Raw genomic sequence first — 16,426 nt, 5'->3', positions numbered from 1 at the left:
GCTCCTGCCCTGCTGTGCCATGCTGTGGCCTCCACCTCCCCCTGTGTATATGTGCTAACGGCCTGAAATGCTGCCGGACTTCAACTAACTTGCTGTCTCTCTTTCTCTGTTCTTCCCCCTTCTCATCCTTCTCTCCCCGTCTGCCCTCCACGTCCTCCTGTCTGCTCGCGTCCTCTCATCGGGTGCACGCTGCCTGCGGCGTTGCAGCGAACCACCTCTCCCCTCAAGCGCTGAAGTGGCGAGAGTACAGGCGGAGGAACCCCCTGGGCCTGGACCGCGTTTCGGGGCTGCCCGGCTTAGCCAGCAGCCTCGACAGGAGGCAGCAGGAGCCCCGGCTGAACCGGGGGAACCCCATCTTTGAGTTCCCCGGCACCCTCAACACCAACAATTTCCACTGCAAGCTGAACGGTGCGCACCGCCCTTCTGCCGGGGGTCTGGGGGTGGCCTCGGGGCTCAGGTACAATGTCCCAGCTATGCCTGGCCTCATCACTGCTCTGCCAGCTCTGAGCAGGAGGGTTGAGGCATCTGCTCACAGTGGGGCTGAGGGGTGCAAGAGGAAGGTGAAAGTTGCCTTACTGGTCGGTACAACATGTGGAGCCTCTTTGCTTCCCCATGAGCTGAGAACAGTCAGGTCTGGCTCTGGGCCAGATTGAAAGGCCAGCTCAGACCTCAGCAAGTGCTCCAGGCCTGTGTCCAGTTTGTAGTTCATGTCTTGTACAGGGGTTGTACCCCTTGGAGATCTCACGTCTGTGTCCCAGTGGCTGCCCATCTGCCCCAGCATCTCTCCCATGCTAGATGTTGGGCTGTAGCTCAGGACTCCTGCAGAGGTCTCCCCTTGGAAACAGAGCCCATCCCAGGGGCCAGGCAGAAGGCATGTTGCTTATTGCCTGTCCATGCCTGTGAGTGACAAATAGGGATTCTCAGTCTGCTCTTCTTCTGACCCACTTGCATCCCTGCTGGGGCTACCTGCACAGCAGCCCTGAGAATCCGCTGCAGTGAGTTTTTCTTTAGCACCAGCCCATGCAGGTGAGCCTCCCACAGCATCTTCCAGTGCCCGTGGGTACCCAGCCAAGCTGGAGCTGGGTGTTGGGTGAGCTGCAGGGTAGAACATGTTGCAAAACATTTCTGGGAGGGTAGCAAGCCTTTAGCCTTGCTGTCCCAGTCTTGGACAGAGAGATGGGAAGAATCCTGCTGGTGCAGCCTGCTTCTGGGAAAAACAATGTGGGAAAGGCTTTGGGGCTGACCCATCTCTCTCCTGTCTTGACCCTGCAGGACAGTCCATGAGGCAACTCCAGCTTACCTACACTGACTTCTTCCCTGACTACTTCTCACTAGCTGAGAAGCCCCCAGCTGAATTCTGCCTCTCCCCGGATGGCAACACGGAGTCCATCTCTATCGACTTGCTGCAGAAGAAGGGTGAGTCCATGTGTCTCTTGTGGCAGTGGAGGAGAATGTGGCATAGCACAGCATAAGGCAAACGGTGCTTCTCTCTCTCACCTCATCTCTGTAGACATAATGGTTTCTTTGCCTGCTCTTCTCTGCTGTAACATCATAACTAGATGTCCCCTCTGGACTGCCAGCTGTTTCCACGACATGTTCATGTGTTCTCTGCACCTTACCACATGCTACAGAGTATATATGAGCTGCTTGTCCCAGGAAGTGTGATGAGAAAATGCCTTAAGTCCACAAGAATGTGCGAAGAGAGCAGGCAGGCGTGGGAGCATGACCCTAAGACAGGGCATGCAGCCACCCCGTCTCAATATAAAGGGTAGACCTCGGAATCTGTGTGGTGCTGCAGGTGTTAGCTTGAGTGTGTGATGTAGTTAAAAGGTCTGTTGGGTCCTGTGTGGTGAAGCCTTTATATCAAAGGGTGGGAGAAAGGATTCCCTCACCCTTTATATCAAAGGGTTAGAGAAAGTGATTGGATCCATACTGGATGCAGACTTGGGGACAGGGTTGTGGCAGCTGCCTCTGTGTCATGTCGGAAGCGAGTGATGTGCAGAAAGGTCCCCATGCCCTTACCAGTTGTGTGATGGTGATTCCCAGAGGGCAGCCTTCCCCTCTGTTCCACTTGTGTTCTTGCATTGTGCTGGAGCAGATGTCAGATTACCCACCACTGGACTGTTAGCCCCTGCCAAATGCATGGTTTCTGCCCTGTCATTGCCTCAGGCCCCATTTCTGCTCCCACAGGGGATGGTGCAATGGAGGTGATATTCCATGTCCCTTGGGAATATTTGACAGGATGTCTAATCAGCCACTTATGTCTTCAGCCACTTCTAGAGCTTGTCTTACTGCCAGGCTGATGTGTGAGTGCTGGAACCAGCAGGGATAGATTTGCTGAGGAGTTAGGACAGACTTTACATGCTTGTGGCAGAGATGAGGCATGAGCTGATCATGTCCCCAGAGAGACTACGTGTGCTGACACGGCCTGGAAATACCCCTGCCTGATTTCTTCATGAAGCATTTGGTCTGGGTTTGTCCTAGAAGCCCCTCGGGCAGCTCTGATTCTCTTTCCCTCTAGCTCTGGTGAAGGCAATCAACACTGCTGTCGACCTGATTGTGGCTCACTTTGGAACCAGCAGGGATCCAGGGGTGAAGGTAAGTCTTGCTTTCAGTTCAGTATGGCTGCTCAACATCATGAGAAACATAGAGAGGATGGAGAAATATTGCCTTTCCATTATTTCCAGTTCAAAAACTAAGAGGCATCAAGTGAAGCTAGTAGTACCAAGAGCAAAACAAAGAGACATGATTGTTCCTCATGCAGCAGACAGTAAATGTGTGACAGTTCTTGCTGCATGATATTGGGGATGCCAAAAGGTTACATGGGTTTAAGGGAAGATTGGAAAAATACAGGGAAGGGAAATTCATTGATGTCTACTACACACAAAGGAATAGTGTCCACCTTAGGTAGTCCTAGTTGTACTCTGGGACAGCATTGTTAAATTGAAGTATTATATGTTTTTGCTCCGGTTTGACTGTTTCTTATGTACTTTCATGATATACTCTACCAGGTAGAGAATACCAGGCCAGCTGGACCTCTGGTCTGATGTGGTACAATGGCTCTTTTTTCTCATATAGTGGAGAGTTATGTCTCCTTTCTCCATCTGTCTCATGATTGTCTTCTGGCACTGGTGGCAGAGCACAGTGCAGTTCCTTGATGTATGACAGGACTCCATAATGATAAAAAAATGTGTTAGTCATTGCCCATCTTGGGCGGGTGGTCTTTCCCTGTGGCCCTTACCATGTACCCACAGGCTTCAGAGTGCATCTTGATTGCCAGTGGCCGTGTTTGGCTTGTGTTCCCCTCATTGCTCATTTCTGGACTAACACAAGCAGAACAAGCTTGCTTGTTTAACCCAGACAGTGTTTTCAGTCCTGTGATGCTCAGCATGCTTGTGGTGCCTCCTCTCAAACCAGAACAGCATCCTTCAGCTGCAGAGACTCTGTGGCAGCACTGTAACACTGTTTGAAGATGACAACTTCCCCTGGAGTGCCATCCCTAAGGAGAAACTTGACTAGGACAGATTCCAAGCCAATTCAGTCTTACCTCACAGCCCAGAGTAATTTGCCACTAATTACAATTGTTGCTGAGGCAGAGATTGCTGTGCAGTGTAACTTGAGCTGTTTGGATTTCCACAGCTTTTTGAAAAGTTCACTGTGAATTTCCTGTGCTTGTTGTCTTGGTTTGGGGAATAATTGCAACATTCGCCCATTACTTTACTTGCCAGACAATGCTATGGTTTTGATCTGGTGTTTCTTTATGTGTCAGAGTGCCAAGGGCTGAGCATTCACCTGTCAAAAGGCAGCACCTGTACATGATGCTCCCACGCTTGATGGATCTGGCAGGATTATTCCTGACCCAGAAGTTCAGTCTGAGTTCAGGACTTTGTGGACCCGTGCCAACTGGCCAGTGTAATTCCAGCTCAGCTGGTAAAATCTGTGCCCCAAATGCAGCTGCCTTGGACTACCAACATGATGTGTAAGGTCCAGGGCTGACCCCTCTGGATTGACCCTTGGCATCTCAAGGGCTGCATGCAGCAGGATGTGTCCCTCCCTGCTTGATGCTGGGCTCTTACATGCCTCCTCACTTCAGCCTGGGCTCTGTCCAGCCATTTTCCCCTCATCCTGTTTATTTATAGTAATCCCCAGGAATTATAGCTCAGCTCGTCACTGAGTTAAGTGTTCTTTAACCCCTCTGTGCTGGAAGTTCCTAGGTCATTTGCTGCTTCCTGCTTCTAAAATAGCAACATGAAAATCTTCTATGGCAGCAGAGGAAGTCCCATCTCTTTTCTTCCTCCAGCAAGACAGCCTTGGTATACCCGTGAGGAGAACTGGGTATGCCTTCTAACTGGAATATCCTCTTTCCAAGCTGGGATATTCTCTTCACAAGCCGTTGCCTTATCTCAGCCTGGGCCAAACCTTGCACAAAGCAACCCAGAATTGTTTTGTGAGGCAGCAGGGGTGAAGAGGAAGAGCCTGCCTGTTCCAGGAGCTGCTGAGCTTCATCATAGCCTGAGTATTGCCAGCTAGGTGACTGTAGTAGGCAAGTGGGCCTGGGATGTTTGCGTGTGTTTGTACCATGTAGAGCAATTACCAACCCTCTCCCTGTTCCCTCTTCTCCCTTAGGCCAAACTTGGGAACAGCTCCGTGAGCCCCAATGTGGGACATCTCATCCTGAAATACCTGTGCCCAGCTGTCCGGGACATCCTGAGTGATGGGCTCAAGGCCTACGTCCTAGACATGATCATTGGCCAGAGGAGAAACATCCCCTGGAGCGTGGTGGAGGCATCCACCCAACTAGGTATGGAGGATGTGTGGTGATGCCTGGCACTCTGTGGTACTGCTGTGCTGTGGCTGGGAGGTGCTGGGGAAGGTCCAAATTCTGCTATAACAGGCCCTAGCAATGAAAAAAAGCCCAGACAAAAAAAAAAAAAATCTCTTCCCCTGCCACCCCGAGTTTCTGGGTTGTCTCTAAACCTTCATCTTTAGCCTTGCACAGCTGCAGTGTAAGGCAGAGCTGTGCTCCAGCCTGATCTATAAGAAAATTTGCACACAAAGCTTGCTGCTTTCAAGTATGGCCATGTCACCTGCACCCCGGGTCGTGGCAGTGGCTACCATCCAGCAGAACTCCTTTCTGAGGTTACAGATGGCAGGCCCACACTGATTTCTGCATCATGAAGAGCTTACAGCCAGGGCTGGGAAGCCTTCTAGCCTGTTTGTGGCACATCTCCAGCTCTGGGGTTCTCTCTGTGATTACAAACACATCAAATTATAACCAACAACTGCAACGTTATTTTTGCCTGGTGATTCTGAGCCGAGGGCCATGACTGTCTCTGAACTGGGGGAAGCAGGTCCCTGGGGCACCTTCATGCATTGAAACTCTCCCAAAGTTTTGGACTGACAGCCTGAGAAAGACTGCAACCCATCTCCTCTGTGGAATCTCACTGTTGGAATGGAGTGAACTCATCTTGGTGACCAGTGGAGGGTCATGTAGGCATGGGAGCTGGGCACATTGTAGGCATGGGAGCTCAGACACCTTCTGGCTATGCCTGAAGGCTGCTTCCTGCGGTGCTGTTTTGACTTTGCTGACTACAACTAATCCCAGCATTTTGATTCTCTCGACAGGCCCCTCTACCAAGCTGCTGCACAGCCTCTATAGCAAGATCAGCCAGTACACGGAGCTCACCAACCACAACATGAGGTTCAACGCATTCATCTTCGGCCTCCTCAAGTAAGCAGGCTCCCTGGGCTGACTGCATGCCATTGTCCGGGGCTGGCAGAAGGTGCTGCTCCTTGAACAGAAGCAGGCATAGTGGCCAATGAAAAGACTTAAGAAAGCTGGGAAGCAGCTTCCCAGCTGTAGGTGAGGGAAGGAAGAAGCTGTGAGTTTCAGGGAACACCAGAGGGATCAACACCTACCCCTACCAGGCCAGGACTGAGAAGGGCTGGCTGTAGCCCACTGAAGAACTTTGTCAGCTTATTCTGGCCCCAAAATGCTAGGTGGGAAGAGTCTGTCTGTCAGGACTCATATAGGGATTGACATAACATATGCATATATTACTCCTGAAAATCCCTGTGACGCTGCTTCCTATGACTGCAGTAAATGCAATGGAGTCCCCAAGACCTCCAAATATTGTGGGACCCCTAGGAGCAAGCTATGCCCTGCTCTCCCGACCCAGGCTGGCCCAGCGCTCTTCTGCTGGCACAGGATGCCAGCATATTTTGGGCCAAGTTTGATGCAGTGATTTCATGTTTGTAGTTGATTTGCCACTTCCATGTAAGCACTTCTCAGCAAAGCTAAGCTCTTTATATAGGAGCTAAGTGGTGTGGAAACTTGCTGGGAGCATGGCTGTTGGGGGTTACAGTTGCACAATGCCACATTGCAAAGCAAACAGGTTTGCTCCTTCACAGGCTGGGTGGCTGTGCTCAGTGCGTGCTGATGGGAGTGATGAAGGGGATAAATTGATTTTTGCTTTTTCTCTTCTTCCCTGCCCGTAATCCCTTCCTATAGTATCCGTTCCTTGGAGTTCTGGTTCAACCACCTCTACAACCATGAAGGTAAGAGGCTGTGGGCTGCAAAGAGGACCAAATTCTGCACATTGTGCAGCACAGGTCTAAGCTCTGGGCCCTGTTTGTCTCTTGGCGGTCTCTCACTGCTGCTCCTCTCTGCTAGACTTTATTGCATTCCTGGTGTAAATGTTGCTGGATGGCTGCTCAGCTAAAGGAAGGGAGGTGGAAATCAAAGCTCCATGCCGCTCCCTCCACCTGACCTGTAGAGGGCCTGACCACCTGTGTCCTTCCCAGCTGCAGCTGGTAGCCAAGGCTATATCCTACAGTACAAATACCTCAGTCTACCCTCAGGAGACCAGATCTAACCCTCTCCAAATGTCTGTGTCCCCTGCCCAGTGCCTGAGAACTTTGTAGGACTGGAAGTGTGAACACTTACATGAAATCCTTGAGGCATGTGAAATAGAAAGGAAAGCCTTAAGGCAAACAAACAGCAGATTTTCCTGGATGTATCTGTTGTTTTTCTTTTCAGCCAGAAGTGTTTCTGGAGTGTGTAGATAACCTAGCAGCAACAACCAAGCTGCCTGATGCCTGGAAGCAGCATGACTAAGTGCTAAGTGCACCGTGAGGCAGACACCCTCGACCTACTGGGTTCCCTGAGAGTGCTGCTGGCTCAGTGCATGCTCAGCCCAGGGCCCCGTGCACTGCAAGAAGTCCAGCCCGGTATCTTCTGGCAGGTTTGGGGGCTGACAGCAGACATTGCTTTGGTCCGTATGTTCTGTCAGCACTTTGGAGCAGATTGCCTTTGTAGTGACCGGTGTAACGAGAGGAAGCACCCTGTTTTTCTGGAGCAGAAGACAACCGTTGCGAATCTTCTGTTTCAAGCCATCATTAAGAACTGAAAGTCTGAGGTGGGGCTGCCAAGTGGCTGAAGGCTAGGCATAGGGTTTGCAGATAAAGTGCAAATCCTCTCTGTGGTGTAAGTTGGTTAACTCACTGCAAACAGGCACAAAGCCTATGCCAAACTCTGTCCTGTTAGTGACACCTGACAGCAAAGCTAGTGGTGGGGCAGTGCAGAAGTGTCAAAATGAAGTGTAGGATGAATGCTGCAGGTAGAAATACTGTTTTATTTTCTGTTAGGATCCGTGGTCCAGCCCAGCCAGATCCCTGGAAAGGCTGCGTTCAGCTGTCCCTGACACCTCTCCCTGTAGGGCACTGGTACTGGCCCAGATCTGCAGATCCTTGTTTATATCCAGGGTGCTGGAAAAGAGAATCTTAATGTGTGACAACCATCTCTGATGCTTTTTGTTTGCACCCTGCTCCTCTGGCATTTGTGACAGAGGTTGCTTGCTCCAGTGGGTAATCTGACAGGCAGGTGGTGGCTGCAGGAAGCAGGATCTGCGCCAGTTTGCCCAGTGCTCCCTGCCCCAGTGTTGAGCCTCACACTGCAGCCACAGCTGTGACCAGAAACCAGTGCTCAGTTCCTTTCCCCAGTAGCTTCTTGGTGGCTTGGCGAAGGTGGCAGGAGCCTCTCATCTAACCACTGCCTCTTGCCCTACAGATATCATCCTGGCACACTACCAGCCGGTGGGCTTCTTGTGCCTGTCTCATAGCGTGTGTCAGCCTCTGTTCGAGGAGCTCCTGCTCCTTCTCCAGCCTCTCTCCCTGCTGCCCTTCAACCTAGACCTCCTTTTTGAGCACCACCTGATGCAGATGGGCAAAGAGCAGCAGCAGCAGAAGGAGCTGCTGCGTGTGAAGCAGGACCTGCTGCTTTCCGCACACTCCACTCTGCAGCTGATGCGGACGCGGGGCAGCAGCGAGGATCCCGATGGCTGCAGCACTGCCCCTGAAGCATGCAAAGTGGGTGGCAGAGACGGTGGTGTGTCACCAGGCCACAGCCCTGAACAAGCTGCAAGTGAGAGGGTCAAAGGAGTGGGGGCCTCCTCTGGAGATGGGGACAGGGAGGAAGAGCAGAGGAAGGTGCAAGAGAGCACGTGGGAAGGGAAGAAAGACAAGCAGGCGGGCTGGTGGTACCAGCTCATGCAGAGCTCTCAGATTTACATCGAGGGCTCGACTGAAGGCTCGAAGCTCATCCGTTATGAAAAGAAGAAGAAGGCATCGAGTGGTGTCCCCAGGCCAGCTGAGAACCACAGGGCACCACCTCCACGTGAAGGCGTGGTGGAGGGTGCAGAAGCCTGCCCCATCGCTGAAGGAATCTTGGAGGAGAAGCCCAAGGCCACCAGCAGGCCAAGTCCTGGAGCTGTGGAAGAGCCCCTGGAAAAGCCCCAGCAGGTACCAGCCGGTGAAGAGGTCAAGGAGCGGAGCTGGCCCTTCTGGATGGGCAGCCCCCCAGACTCAGTGGTTACAGAGCTGAAGCGCAGCAAGGAGAAGGAGACTGGGACTCAGCAAAGTTTGGGAGCAGCAGCAGCCCCCCAAGAGGAGAGCAGCAGCAGTGCGTCAGAGAGCAGCCAGCCCATCAAGTGGGGACACTTGTTTGGGTCCAGGAAGGTGCAAAAAGAGCCCAGGCAACCTAACAGGTAGGGACATGGGTGGCTTAGGGCTGGAGGGGCTGGTTAAGCTGGGCTCTGGGCTACACTGTGGTGGTACATCAGAGGTGAATAGGAAGGTCTTCCACACCTGGTGTGTCTGGGGCATGCTGGGTCTCTTGGGAAGGAAACAGTCTGGGGGCTGCAGTGCATGTTGTGCATGATCCAGACCTCTAAGGCATGACCTTGCCATGAGAGGTTGCCTTCCCCACCACGACCTACTTCTGTCTCCTTCTTGCAGGTTGCCCTCCGGCTGGCTGAGCCTGGACAAGTCCGTGTTCCAGCTGGTGGCCCAGACGGTTGGGGCAAGCATGTGGCGAGAAGCAGCCCCTGAGCCAGAGCCCCCCCGGACAGAGCCACCTGAAGTGTCACCCGTGCCACGGCCAGCCCGGGGGCTGTGTCCCAACCCTCCCTGGTGAGCAGTGGCATGTGGCTGTCCCACAGGGGCTGGGGACACGGTGGGATGGAGTTCACATGGGTCTGGATGTAGCAGCAGGAGGGAGTTCTGCCCCCCTGTTGGTCCCTGGGCTTCAGCGGCGTGAGCATCCTGCGGTGATCTAACCCTTTCTCCCCTCTTTCTGCCCGCAGCGAGGTGAAAGCTCTTTGCCATCACATCGCCACCGAGGCAGGACAGCTGAGCTTCAACAAAGGGGACATCCTGCAGGTCATCTCCAAGGTGGATGGTGACTGGCTGCAGTGCAGCCTCGGCTCCGAGAAGGGACTGGTGCCCATCATGTACGTCACCCACCCGGAGGACGAGGATTACTGACGTGGCTGGGAGGCCAAGCACAGTACCGTGGGCTGCTGAGGCTCCTCTGGGGATGCCCACCCTGCCAGAGGAACAGACACAGCTTCTTGCTAGTTTCTTACCTTTCTTGCCATTACAGAATACAGTAACCGTAGGTGGTTCCTTCTTGCTCCTCCTCGTGCAGCTGCCAAAGGCCAAACCGGCCACGGGGCCTTCCGCGAGCTGCACCTCGTATTGCCAGGCATCGCCGTGCATGCAGCCACACCGGTCACCGTCTGAGCCCCCTCCACCCCACGCCACCTCCAGCACCCGCAGGTGGTGGGCTTGTACGTAGCAGGGATCCGAGCAGTCCCTGCCAGCGCGGCGCTGGCTCAGTTTCACTCTGGAGGGTGCGGGATGCTGGCAGTACGGCCTCCAGCACCCCCGGTGTCATCGCCACGGGGTGGGAGCACCGTGCACTGCCACGCTGCCCGGCCGCGGCCACGGGAGGGGAAATGAGGTGCGTGTGTGTGCAGAGCGAGGGTGTTTGGGTCGTGAGGAAGGCGCGTGGATGTTCGGTGTGATGTAGGTCCAGGTTGGGTAGTGCCACCCTGTGCGGAGCCGGGTGCCGCGGGGTGCCCCCGCACCCTCCACGCTGAGCAGGGAGCCAGTGCCTCGGATGCCCTGGGATGCTCGGTGGAGGGGGGCGGGAGGGGAAGGGGTGAGGGCAGGGTCCCCGACAGGGCTGGGGGTGGGATGCTGTTTGGAAACGGGGGCCGTGCTCCTGGCAGGGAGAGCAGGGGATGCTCCCAGAGGGAGCAGGGAGATGGGGATGGAGGGTTGGGCTGGGAGGGGATGCTCCCCATGGCGTGCGGTCAGGGGCAAGTGTCATGCACAAGGGGCTGCTGGGGGTCCTGGGCTCCCCGGCAGAGGCAATGCCAGCCCAGCCCTGCCTTGCCATGTTCTTGGGGTGGGGTGGGCGTCCTTGCCTGCCCAGCGGGTGGGGGACAGTGTTAATGAAAGGCCGTGCCAGTATTTGGTGCCTTGGCCGGGTGGGTGCTGCTCACGGCGTTGTGCCTGAGCTGGCTTCCCCGTGGCGAGGGGCCCTGGTCTTGCAAGGTTACCTCCTGCTTGTACATCGCTTAGCGGACGTCGCACCGTATTTAATTTGTATTTCCCCATTAGAACGAGGTGTCTCGCCTTTATTTATTTCTTTATTTATGATGCATATTAATAAAAAAGGTGCTGATTGAGGTCCCTTGCTCTGCAGCCTTTTGATTTCAGCCTGTCCCTTAGAAGGGCCTGGGAGATACCTGGGCTTTTTCCTGCCTCCAGCAGCAGACCTTCAGAGCAAGATAGGTTGTCCCCTGCTGTCCTTGGCTCATGGCAGACCATGGGAGAAGGAAGAGATGGTTGCCACCTGGCCAAGAGTGCTAGATCCAGTCCCTGTATCACCCAGAGGTCCTTTCTGCACCCCTCCAGAGAATCCCCAGACCCAGGCTGGATGTGGCTGCCCCTGCCTGGTGTTTCCTTTCCCCGCTGTCCTGGGTGAGCCCATGTTCTTTCGTCCCTTCCCAGCTCTGGCAGTGCCAGAGTGCCCCGTCTTTATTCCCCGTGCATGCTTGCAGGGACCAAGCAGGTTTCGGACAGCAGTTCACACCAGTTCAGTCTGGGATCTTCTTCTCCAGGGTGCTCAGGCCCAGGGCGTTGTGAGTCAGGTGTCCGTAGGTACGGCCAAACTGGAACTTGTAACCTGCGGGCAGCGGGAAGAGGTCCTGAGCAGCGCAGGGAGGAGGCGGTGAGGGATGGGTTGTGGGGCTGGGACCCAGGGCCTGGCACAACCTGTCCGCAAGGCTCAGTGGCTGTGGGTCACCTCACAGGGAACGGCTCTGGGGCACTGGCACTTAGGCTGGCATGAGCATTGGACCCAAACCCTGCGGAAGCAAGCCCCCAGAGCCCATCCCTTCCCCTTACACCTTGGCAGCTCCTGGGAGAAGGGAAAAGCTATGCCTGGAGCACCTTTGCAGCACCTTTTTGCACCCCAAAACTAGGTTTAGTGGAGCACACTGACTCGTGCACGAGGGAGGTGTGTGTTGGGGTGCTCACCTGGGACGTAGCCCGTGTAACGAGGCAGCAGACCCCCGTCCGCAGGGTAGGTCTTTCCCAGGGATGAGAGAACCGCGCCGCCCTTCTCGGTCCCACTCCTGCCGCCTTTCCTCAGGGTCATTTGGCTGAACTCGAGCAGGGCCCGGTTGGTGGTGATCGGGTAGCCTGTCCCGATCAGGAACCGGGCACGGGGCACAAAGCCCGTGAAGCCTGCGTGGGTCAGAGCTGTCTGTAACAAGGGCTGCAAGCAGCCCGTAGTAGTCCTGGCACCCCCCAACTCACCCAGGGGACACCCCATGCCCACCACCCCCTCCAAACCTCCTGCCTCAAAGGGAGTGCAGAGAGACCATCAGGACAGTGCCCCCAAACAGGGCAAGGGGCAAATGTGTGCGTGTGTGGGTCTATCCTTGCCCTTGAAGGATGACCCTAAATGTTGCTGAAGCTGCCAGGAAGATCCTTGTTTGGGGATACAGGCAGACCCCAGTGGAGCTCTGCAAGATGTGGCTATTAATGGAGTGCTTAGGGACCATGCTTGTCCCCTCTCATCCCAGCCCTATCCCCCTCCTTGCATCCTCACCTGAGATGAAATATTTTCGGGGATCATCATCCTCCATGGAGTAGGGGGATCCTTGTGCCCAGAATGCACACGGCAATGCACACGGGGCAGTGGCGGCTGCTGCTGCTCCTGTGGCTGGGTGGCCCTGGTGGTTACCTGGCTCAGGAGGGTCCTGGTGAGGATATTTGAGGTGTGAGTACTGCCGGGGGCAGGCTGAGCAGGGAGAGGAGCCTCTGGTGCTGCTGTGCCCTGGAGCTGGTCCCTGTCTGGGGAGGGAGACTCAGCCAGCCCTCAGCACAGGGGACGTGGTGGCAGAAAGGTGGAAGCGGTGGGGTGCTGGTGGTGATGGAGGGAGGGGTGGGTGCTGGCTGCTGGCCCACAGCCTTGTGAGCACCTCCAGAGAAGACAGGAGCAAAGACAGTAATGTCACATACATGGATGCCTTCCCGAGCCCAAACCCAGTAAGCCTCCACTGTAGCAAAGAGTGCAGGACCCTTGCCACCAAAGTCCTTCTCAACCTCCTGGTGACTGACTCCCCACAACAGCCAGCCCCATGTCCCCCTGCCCTCCATGGTGGGGGTGCCCCATGTCCCCCTGCCCACCGGGGACAGCCCTGGTCCCACAACGCGATGCACACTGGGTCCTGCCCATCTCACGTCACGGTCCTGCGCGGGGTCCTGGCACAGCAGCCACGTCCTCCGCTCCTGCTCCTCGTGGGCAGATCCCAGCCGCTGCTGGGCAAAGCTGCTCCTGGCCTCCTTGCAGATCTCGGAGTAAGTCTTGGCAAAGAAGTGCTGGGCTCTGGGGATGAACCCTGGGAGCAGAGCATCCACCAGGTGGGAAGCAAGGGGGAGCCCAGCTTCACGGCACGGTTCTGCTCTGAAGCAGTGATGGGGCTCTGAGGCCCAGCTTTAGGAGAGGTAAAGGCATGGGGGGGTGGGGGAATGGGAGGTGCAGTGGGAGCAGAGATGCTTTGTAAGGGCTAAGAGCAGGGAGGGGGCAGCAGCACTGGGTGCTGGCACAGGCAGGTCACCACGCCAGGCGGGATGGCCTCCTCCTACCTGTATACCCAGGGATGGCCACGCAGCTCGGGGGCTGAGCGCCTGCCCCCCTGCAAGCTCCCAGCCGCGGGGGCGCAGCTCCCCAGCAGGACCCGTGGGTCGGCTGCAGCACCGTCCGGTGGGAGCTTTGGACCTTGGGGCTGTGCAGGGGTGGGGACTTCAGCTCCACGTACGGTTTCCTCCCGCTCAACCTGCAGTGTGCACGGTGACCGGCGTAGCTGCAAGAGCAAAGCGTGGGACACCAGCATGTCCCAGCCCTGTGGCACCGCCATGCCTGCCTTGGCTGCTAACAGAAACATGCACGCTGGCTCCCCAGCCCCAGAGCCTGCCTCCCTCAGGCTGTTTGGGGTCCCTCAGTGCTCGGGACTGGGGGGGGTCCCGTGGCTGTGCCACCTTGCTCCAGGCTGCTGCTGCCTCCCTGGCACGGCCGTGGCCATACAGGGTTGCTATGGATGCCCTGTACACAGCGTCCTGAGAGCTGTTGGCTCCCTCCCTCCCCAACACGGGGGGAAAAAAACACCCTGGGTGGTGGGGCAGGGACTGGAAGTGCCCAGGGAGCTGGGGACCAGCAGCAGTGCCCGGTGGGGCTGGGGGAGCCTGGAGGGGGGGAGAAAAGGGGCACAGCCTGCACAGGGAGCAGTGCACAAGGACACTGCTGCTCCTGGAGACTGGTCCCCTGCAGCTGGTGCTTACCCAGGGATGGAGCTGGGGTCTGGAGGAGTCAGGACCTGGCTCATCTGTAGGGCAGAGGCTGTGGCCGTGGATGGGTCCTCGGCCGGATCCTCGGCTGCCTGGCAGGGCTGGAGCAGCGCAGACACCTCTCCGTGATGGCTGCAGGAGGCTGGGAAGGGAGGAGCCACCTGAGCACCAGGAACCTGCCCTGGGGACAGGCACGGAGAGGTGGGAAGGGATGCTCACAGGGCAGGACAGGCAGCCCCAGTGTTAAGCACAAGGCCTGGGGACACGCTGAGACCCACACAGTGGCTGGCCCAGCCCAGGCTCACAGGATCCAGTCCCTGGGCCCCTGCTGGTGTGACCCCGCTGGTGGGAGCACCCCGGGGTGCTGAAGCAGGAGCCTGCAGCCCGGCACAGGATCCAGGGAGGAAGATCCAGATCCAGGGGAAACTGAGCTCTGTGCAGGGCTGGGCTGAGCCTGGTGTCAGCCAAGAGCTGCCCACCATGGTTTTCTTTCCATGACCCTAAATAACCACCAGAAAAAAAGCTTGGAAAGTCCAGTGGCATCTTGCTCAGCTTCAGAAAGGGGAAATGCATGAAAAGCGGAAACTTGAGTAAGATGTACCCAAAGGAAGCAGCACTGTCCAGTAGCCTGTGACAGGATTTAAGGCAGCCTTTCAGAGCTCCTGGTATCAAAAGGCAGCGGGGAATCAGCAGGGCTAAATACTAGGGCCAGAGGTTATTTGGAACAGAGAGGTGCTCTTCAAAGAGCTGAAGTCATGGCAAGATGACACAAAACAGCATCAGGCAGGTGAGATGTAAAGATTTTATCAGTAAGATAAAAATAAAGAGCAAAGAGCCTGTAGAAGCAGACATCAGTCCTCTTTTTTTTTTTTGCAAAAACACTTCATGAACTGCACATCTGCCCCCGAAAATCTGTGGTGTTGGTAGGTCGGAGCATGAAGAACTGAGAGGAGACAGATCCTTCTCAAAAAGCTAGGGGGGTGTTTGGGTTCGCCTCACCTGGCAGAGCTCTGGTGCCAGGCCGCGAGTGCTGAGCTGCTTACTGTCACCTCTGAGGGTGGCCCCGCGGCAGGATGTGGTCCTCACCGCGGGAAGGTGACGAGACGCACGCTGCTCACCCTCCCAGCTGTGCCACGGATGCCACGCGGTGACAGCGGGGTGGCCGTGACACTTGCCAACCCGACAAGCCCAGGGTCACCTGTGGTGTCCTAGGCGCTGAAACGAGGCCAGATGCTGCCTCTGCAGTTTTGGCTTGGCCTTGCGTAACCGGAGCACGCCTGGTGGGAGGCAGCGGGAGGCAGCGGCGGCTTGCGACACCCCCTTGTCCTCTGCGCGGAGCCCAGTTGTGCTCAAGTCCGGATTTTTCCGACGCGGAGCAAGGGGAAGTGTGAAGAGCGAGAGAATGAGCAAGTACACAGGGCTTCCTGGCAGCACGGGGGCCACGCTTCCCCTTTGGGCACTTGAGGTTTTTATATGGGGTAATGTAGGACTCTTGGAGAGGTCAGGCTGTTAGCACTGGGAGCACTGCAACGGAGGCCCCGGAGATGTGGGGTTTTTTTTAGGGGATTTTTTTTTTTTTTTTGACATACGGAATTTTCCTAGTTATTTTCCAAAGATTCCCCCAAAAGGGGAACTTAATTCCTACTGATGTGGTTTGCTTTCGCAGCTCCATAAATATTTTTTGAGCCTCTACACTGGAAGACTCCGAAGTCTCCATTAGAGAAAACAAAACACCTCAAGGCTCCTACCACCGGACAGGCTCTCAGGGCCTGGGATCACTGCCATGGCACCCACGCTGCGGGTCCCCGTGGTTGTCACCAGCGTGTCACCCAGCATCTGCTCTCAGCCTATGCTCAAGCACCCAGCTAGCACCTTGGCTTTCCTGCCCAAGCGTGCACCACCAGGTCTCAAAGACCATTTATGCCCTTCTGGTGGCCTTTTTCCACAATTCTTTCTATCAGACATTAACGGGGGAGAGAGCTGTGCTGACGTAGTCTCTGCATGACTTTACTGAGTGTGGAAGCTCCATCTTCCTGCAGAAACGCGGTCCCGGAGAGCCAGGCTGCTCACACATCCTTCTGGGAACGCTGCTGCCCATCCCGAGGGGCGGCTCAGGCATTGTGTCGAGTGGCTGCTCCCATCGAAGAGCCCAAAAACGGCCTCCCAGACCAGAACTCAGAGAGCTGCGAGGTTGTGAAACGGGTGTGAAGCTGCCCCGGTGCTC

General features: G+C 55.9%; 2 protein-coding genes across 8 annotated transcripts in view; one reads left to right on the top strand and one right to left on the bottom strand.

The window, feature by feature from the left end:
• RUSC2 (RUN and SH3 domain containing 2) overlaps window positions 1-11,034 on the top strand; it is a 53,398-nt gene extending 42,364 nt beyond the window's left edge. For 3 of the 4 annotated variants that reach the window (XM_083816769.1, XM_083816768.1, XM_083816770.1), the window contains exons 5-13: window positions 208-408; window positions 1,273-1,416; window positions 2,522-2,598; window positions 4,627-4,801; window positions 5,626-5,731; window positions 6,512-6,558; window positions 8,069-9,044; window positions 9,295-9,468; window positions 9,642-11,034. In XM_083816769.1, coding sequence (XP_083672895.1) covers window positions 208-408; window positions 1,273-1,416; window positions 2,522-2,598; window positions 4,627-4,801; window positions 5,626-5,731; window positions 6,512-6,558; window positions 8,069-9,044; window positions 9,295-9,468; window positions 9,642-9,822 — 2,081 coding nt within the window. In that variant the 3' untranslated portion in view covers window positions 9,823-11,034. The remainder of the gene's footprint in view (window positions 1-207; window positions 409-1,272; window positions 1,417-2,521; window positions 2,599-4,626; window positions 4,802-5,625; window positions 5,732-6,511; window positions 6,559-8,068; window positions 9,045-9,294; window positions 9,469-9,641) is intronic. The other variant, XM_083816771.1, reaches the window with a different exon arrangement.
• A 150-nt stretch (window positions 11,035-11,184) lies between these two features.
• Window positions 11,185-16,277, bottom strand: CIMIP2B (ciliary microtubule inner protein 2B). 4 transcript variants are annotated; one of them, XM_083816788.1, is made up of 7 exons: window positions 14,422-16,277; window positions 14,197-14,344; window positions 13,504-13,721; window positions 13,045-13,256; window positions 12,464-12,614; window positions 11,887-12,096; window positions 11,185-11,533 (listed from the first exon to the last, which is right to left on the bottom strand). In XM_083816788.1, exons 2-7 carry the CDS (start codon window positions 14,238-14,240, stop codon window positions 11,445-11,447), a joined length of 924 nt encoding a protein of 307 aa, XP_083672914.1. In that variant the 5' UTR covers window positions 14,241-14,344; window positions 14,422-16,277; the 3' UTR covers window positions 11,185-11,444. The 4 variants fall into 4 exon arrangements, with proteins under 4 accessions (XP_083672914.1, XP_083672913.1, XP_083672916.1 ...); XM_083816787.1 differs by lacking the exon at window positions 14,422-16,277 and having other exon boundaries at window positions 14,197-14,376; XM_083816790.1 differs by lacking the exon at window positions 14,422-16,277 and having other exon boundaries at window positions 13,099-13,256; window positions 14,197-14,374.
• Between the last annotated feature and the right edge of the window lie 149 nt (window positions 16,278-16,426).

Source organism: Anser anser, assembly GCF_964211835.1.
Source record: "Anser anser genome assembly, chromosome: Z".
NCBI lineage: Eukaryota > Metazoa > Chordata > Aves > Anseriformes > Anatidae > Anser > Anser anser.
This window is presented reverse-complemented; position numbering and strand designations above follow the sequence as displayed.

What these genes read in the sequence shown, in the direction of transcription:
- CIMIP2B (XM_083816788.1), bottom strand. Translation starts at nt 14,240, where the DNA reads ATGAGCCAGGTCCTGACTCCTCCAGACCCCAGCTCCATCCCTGG. An exon ending in GGCCATCCCTGGGTATACAG is followed by an intron (nt 13,257 to 13,503) that starts GTAGGAGGAGGC and finishes CTCTGCTCCCAG; the next exon opens with GGTTCATCCCCAGAGCCCAG. An exon ending in TGGGACCAGGGCTGTCCCCG is followed by an intron (nt 12,615 to 13,044) that starts GTGGGCAGGGGG and finishes TATCCTCACCAG; the next exon opens with GACCCTCCTGAGCCAGGTAA.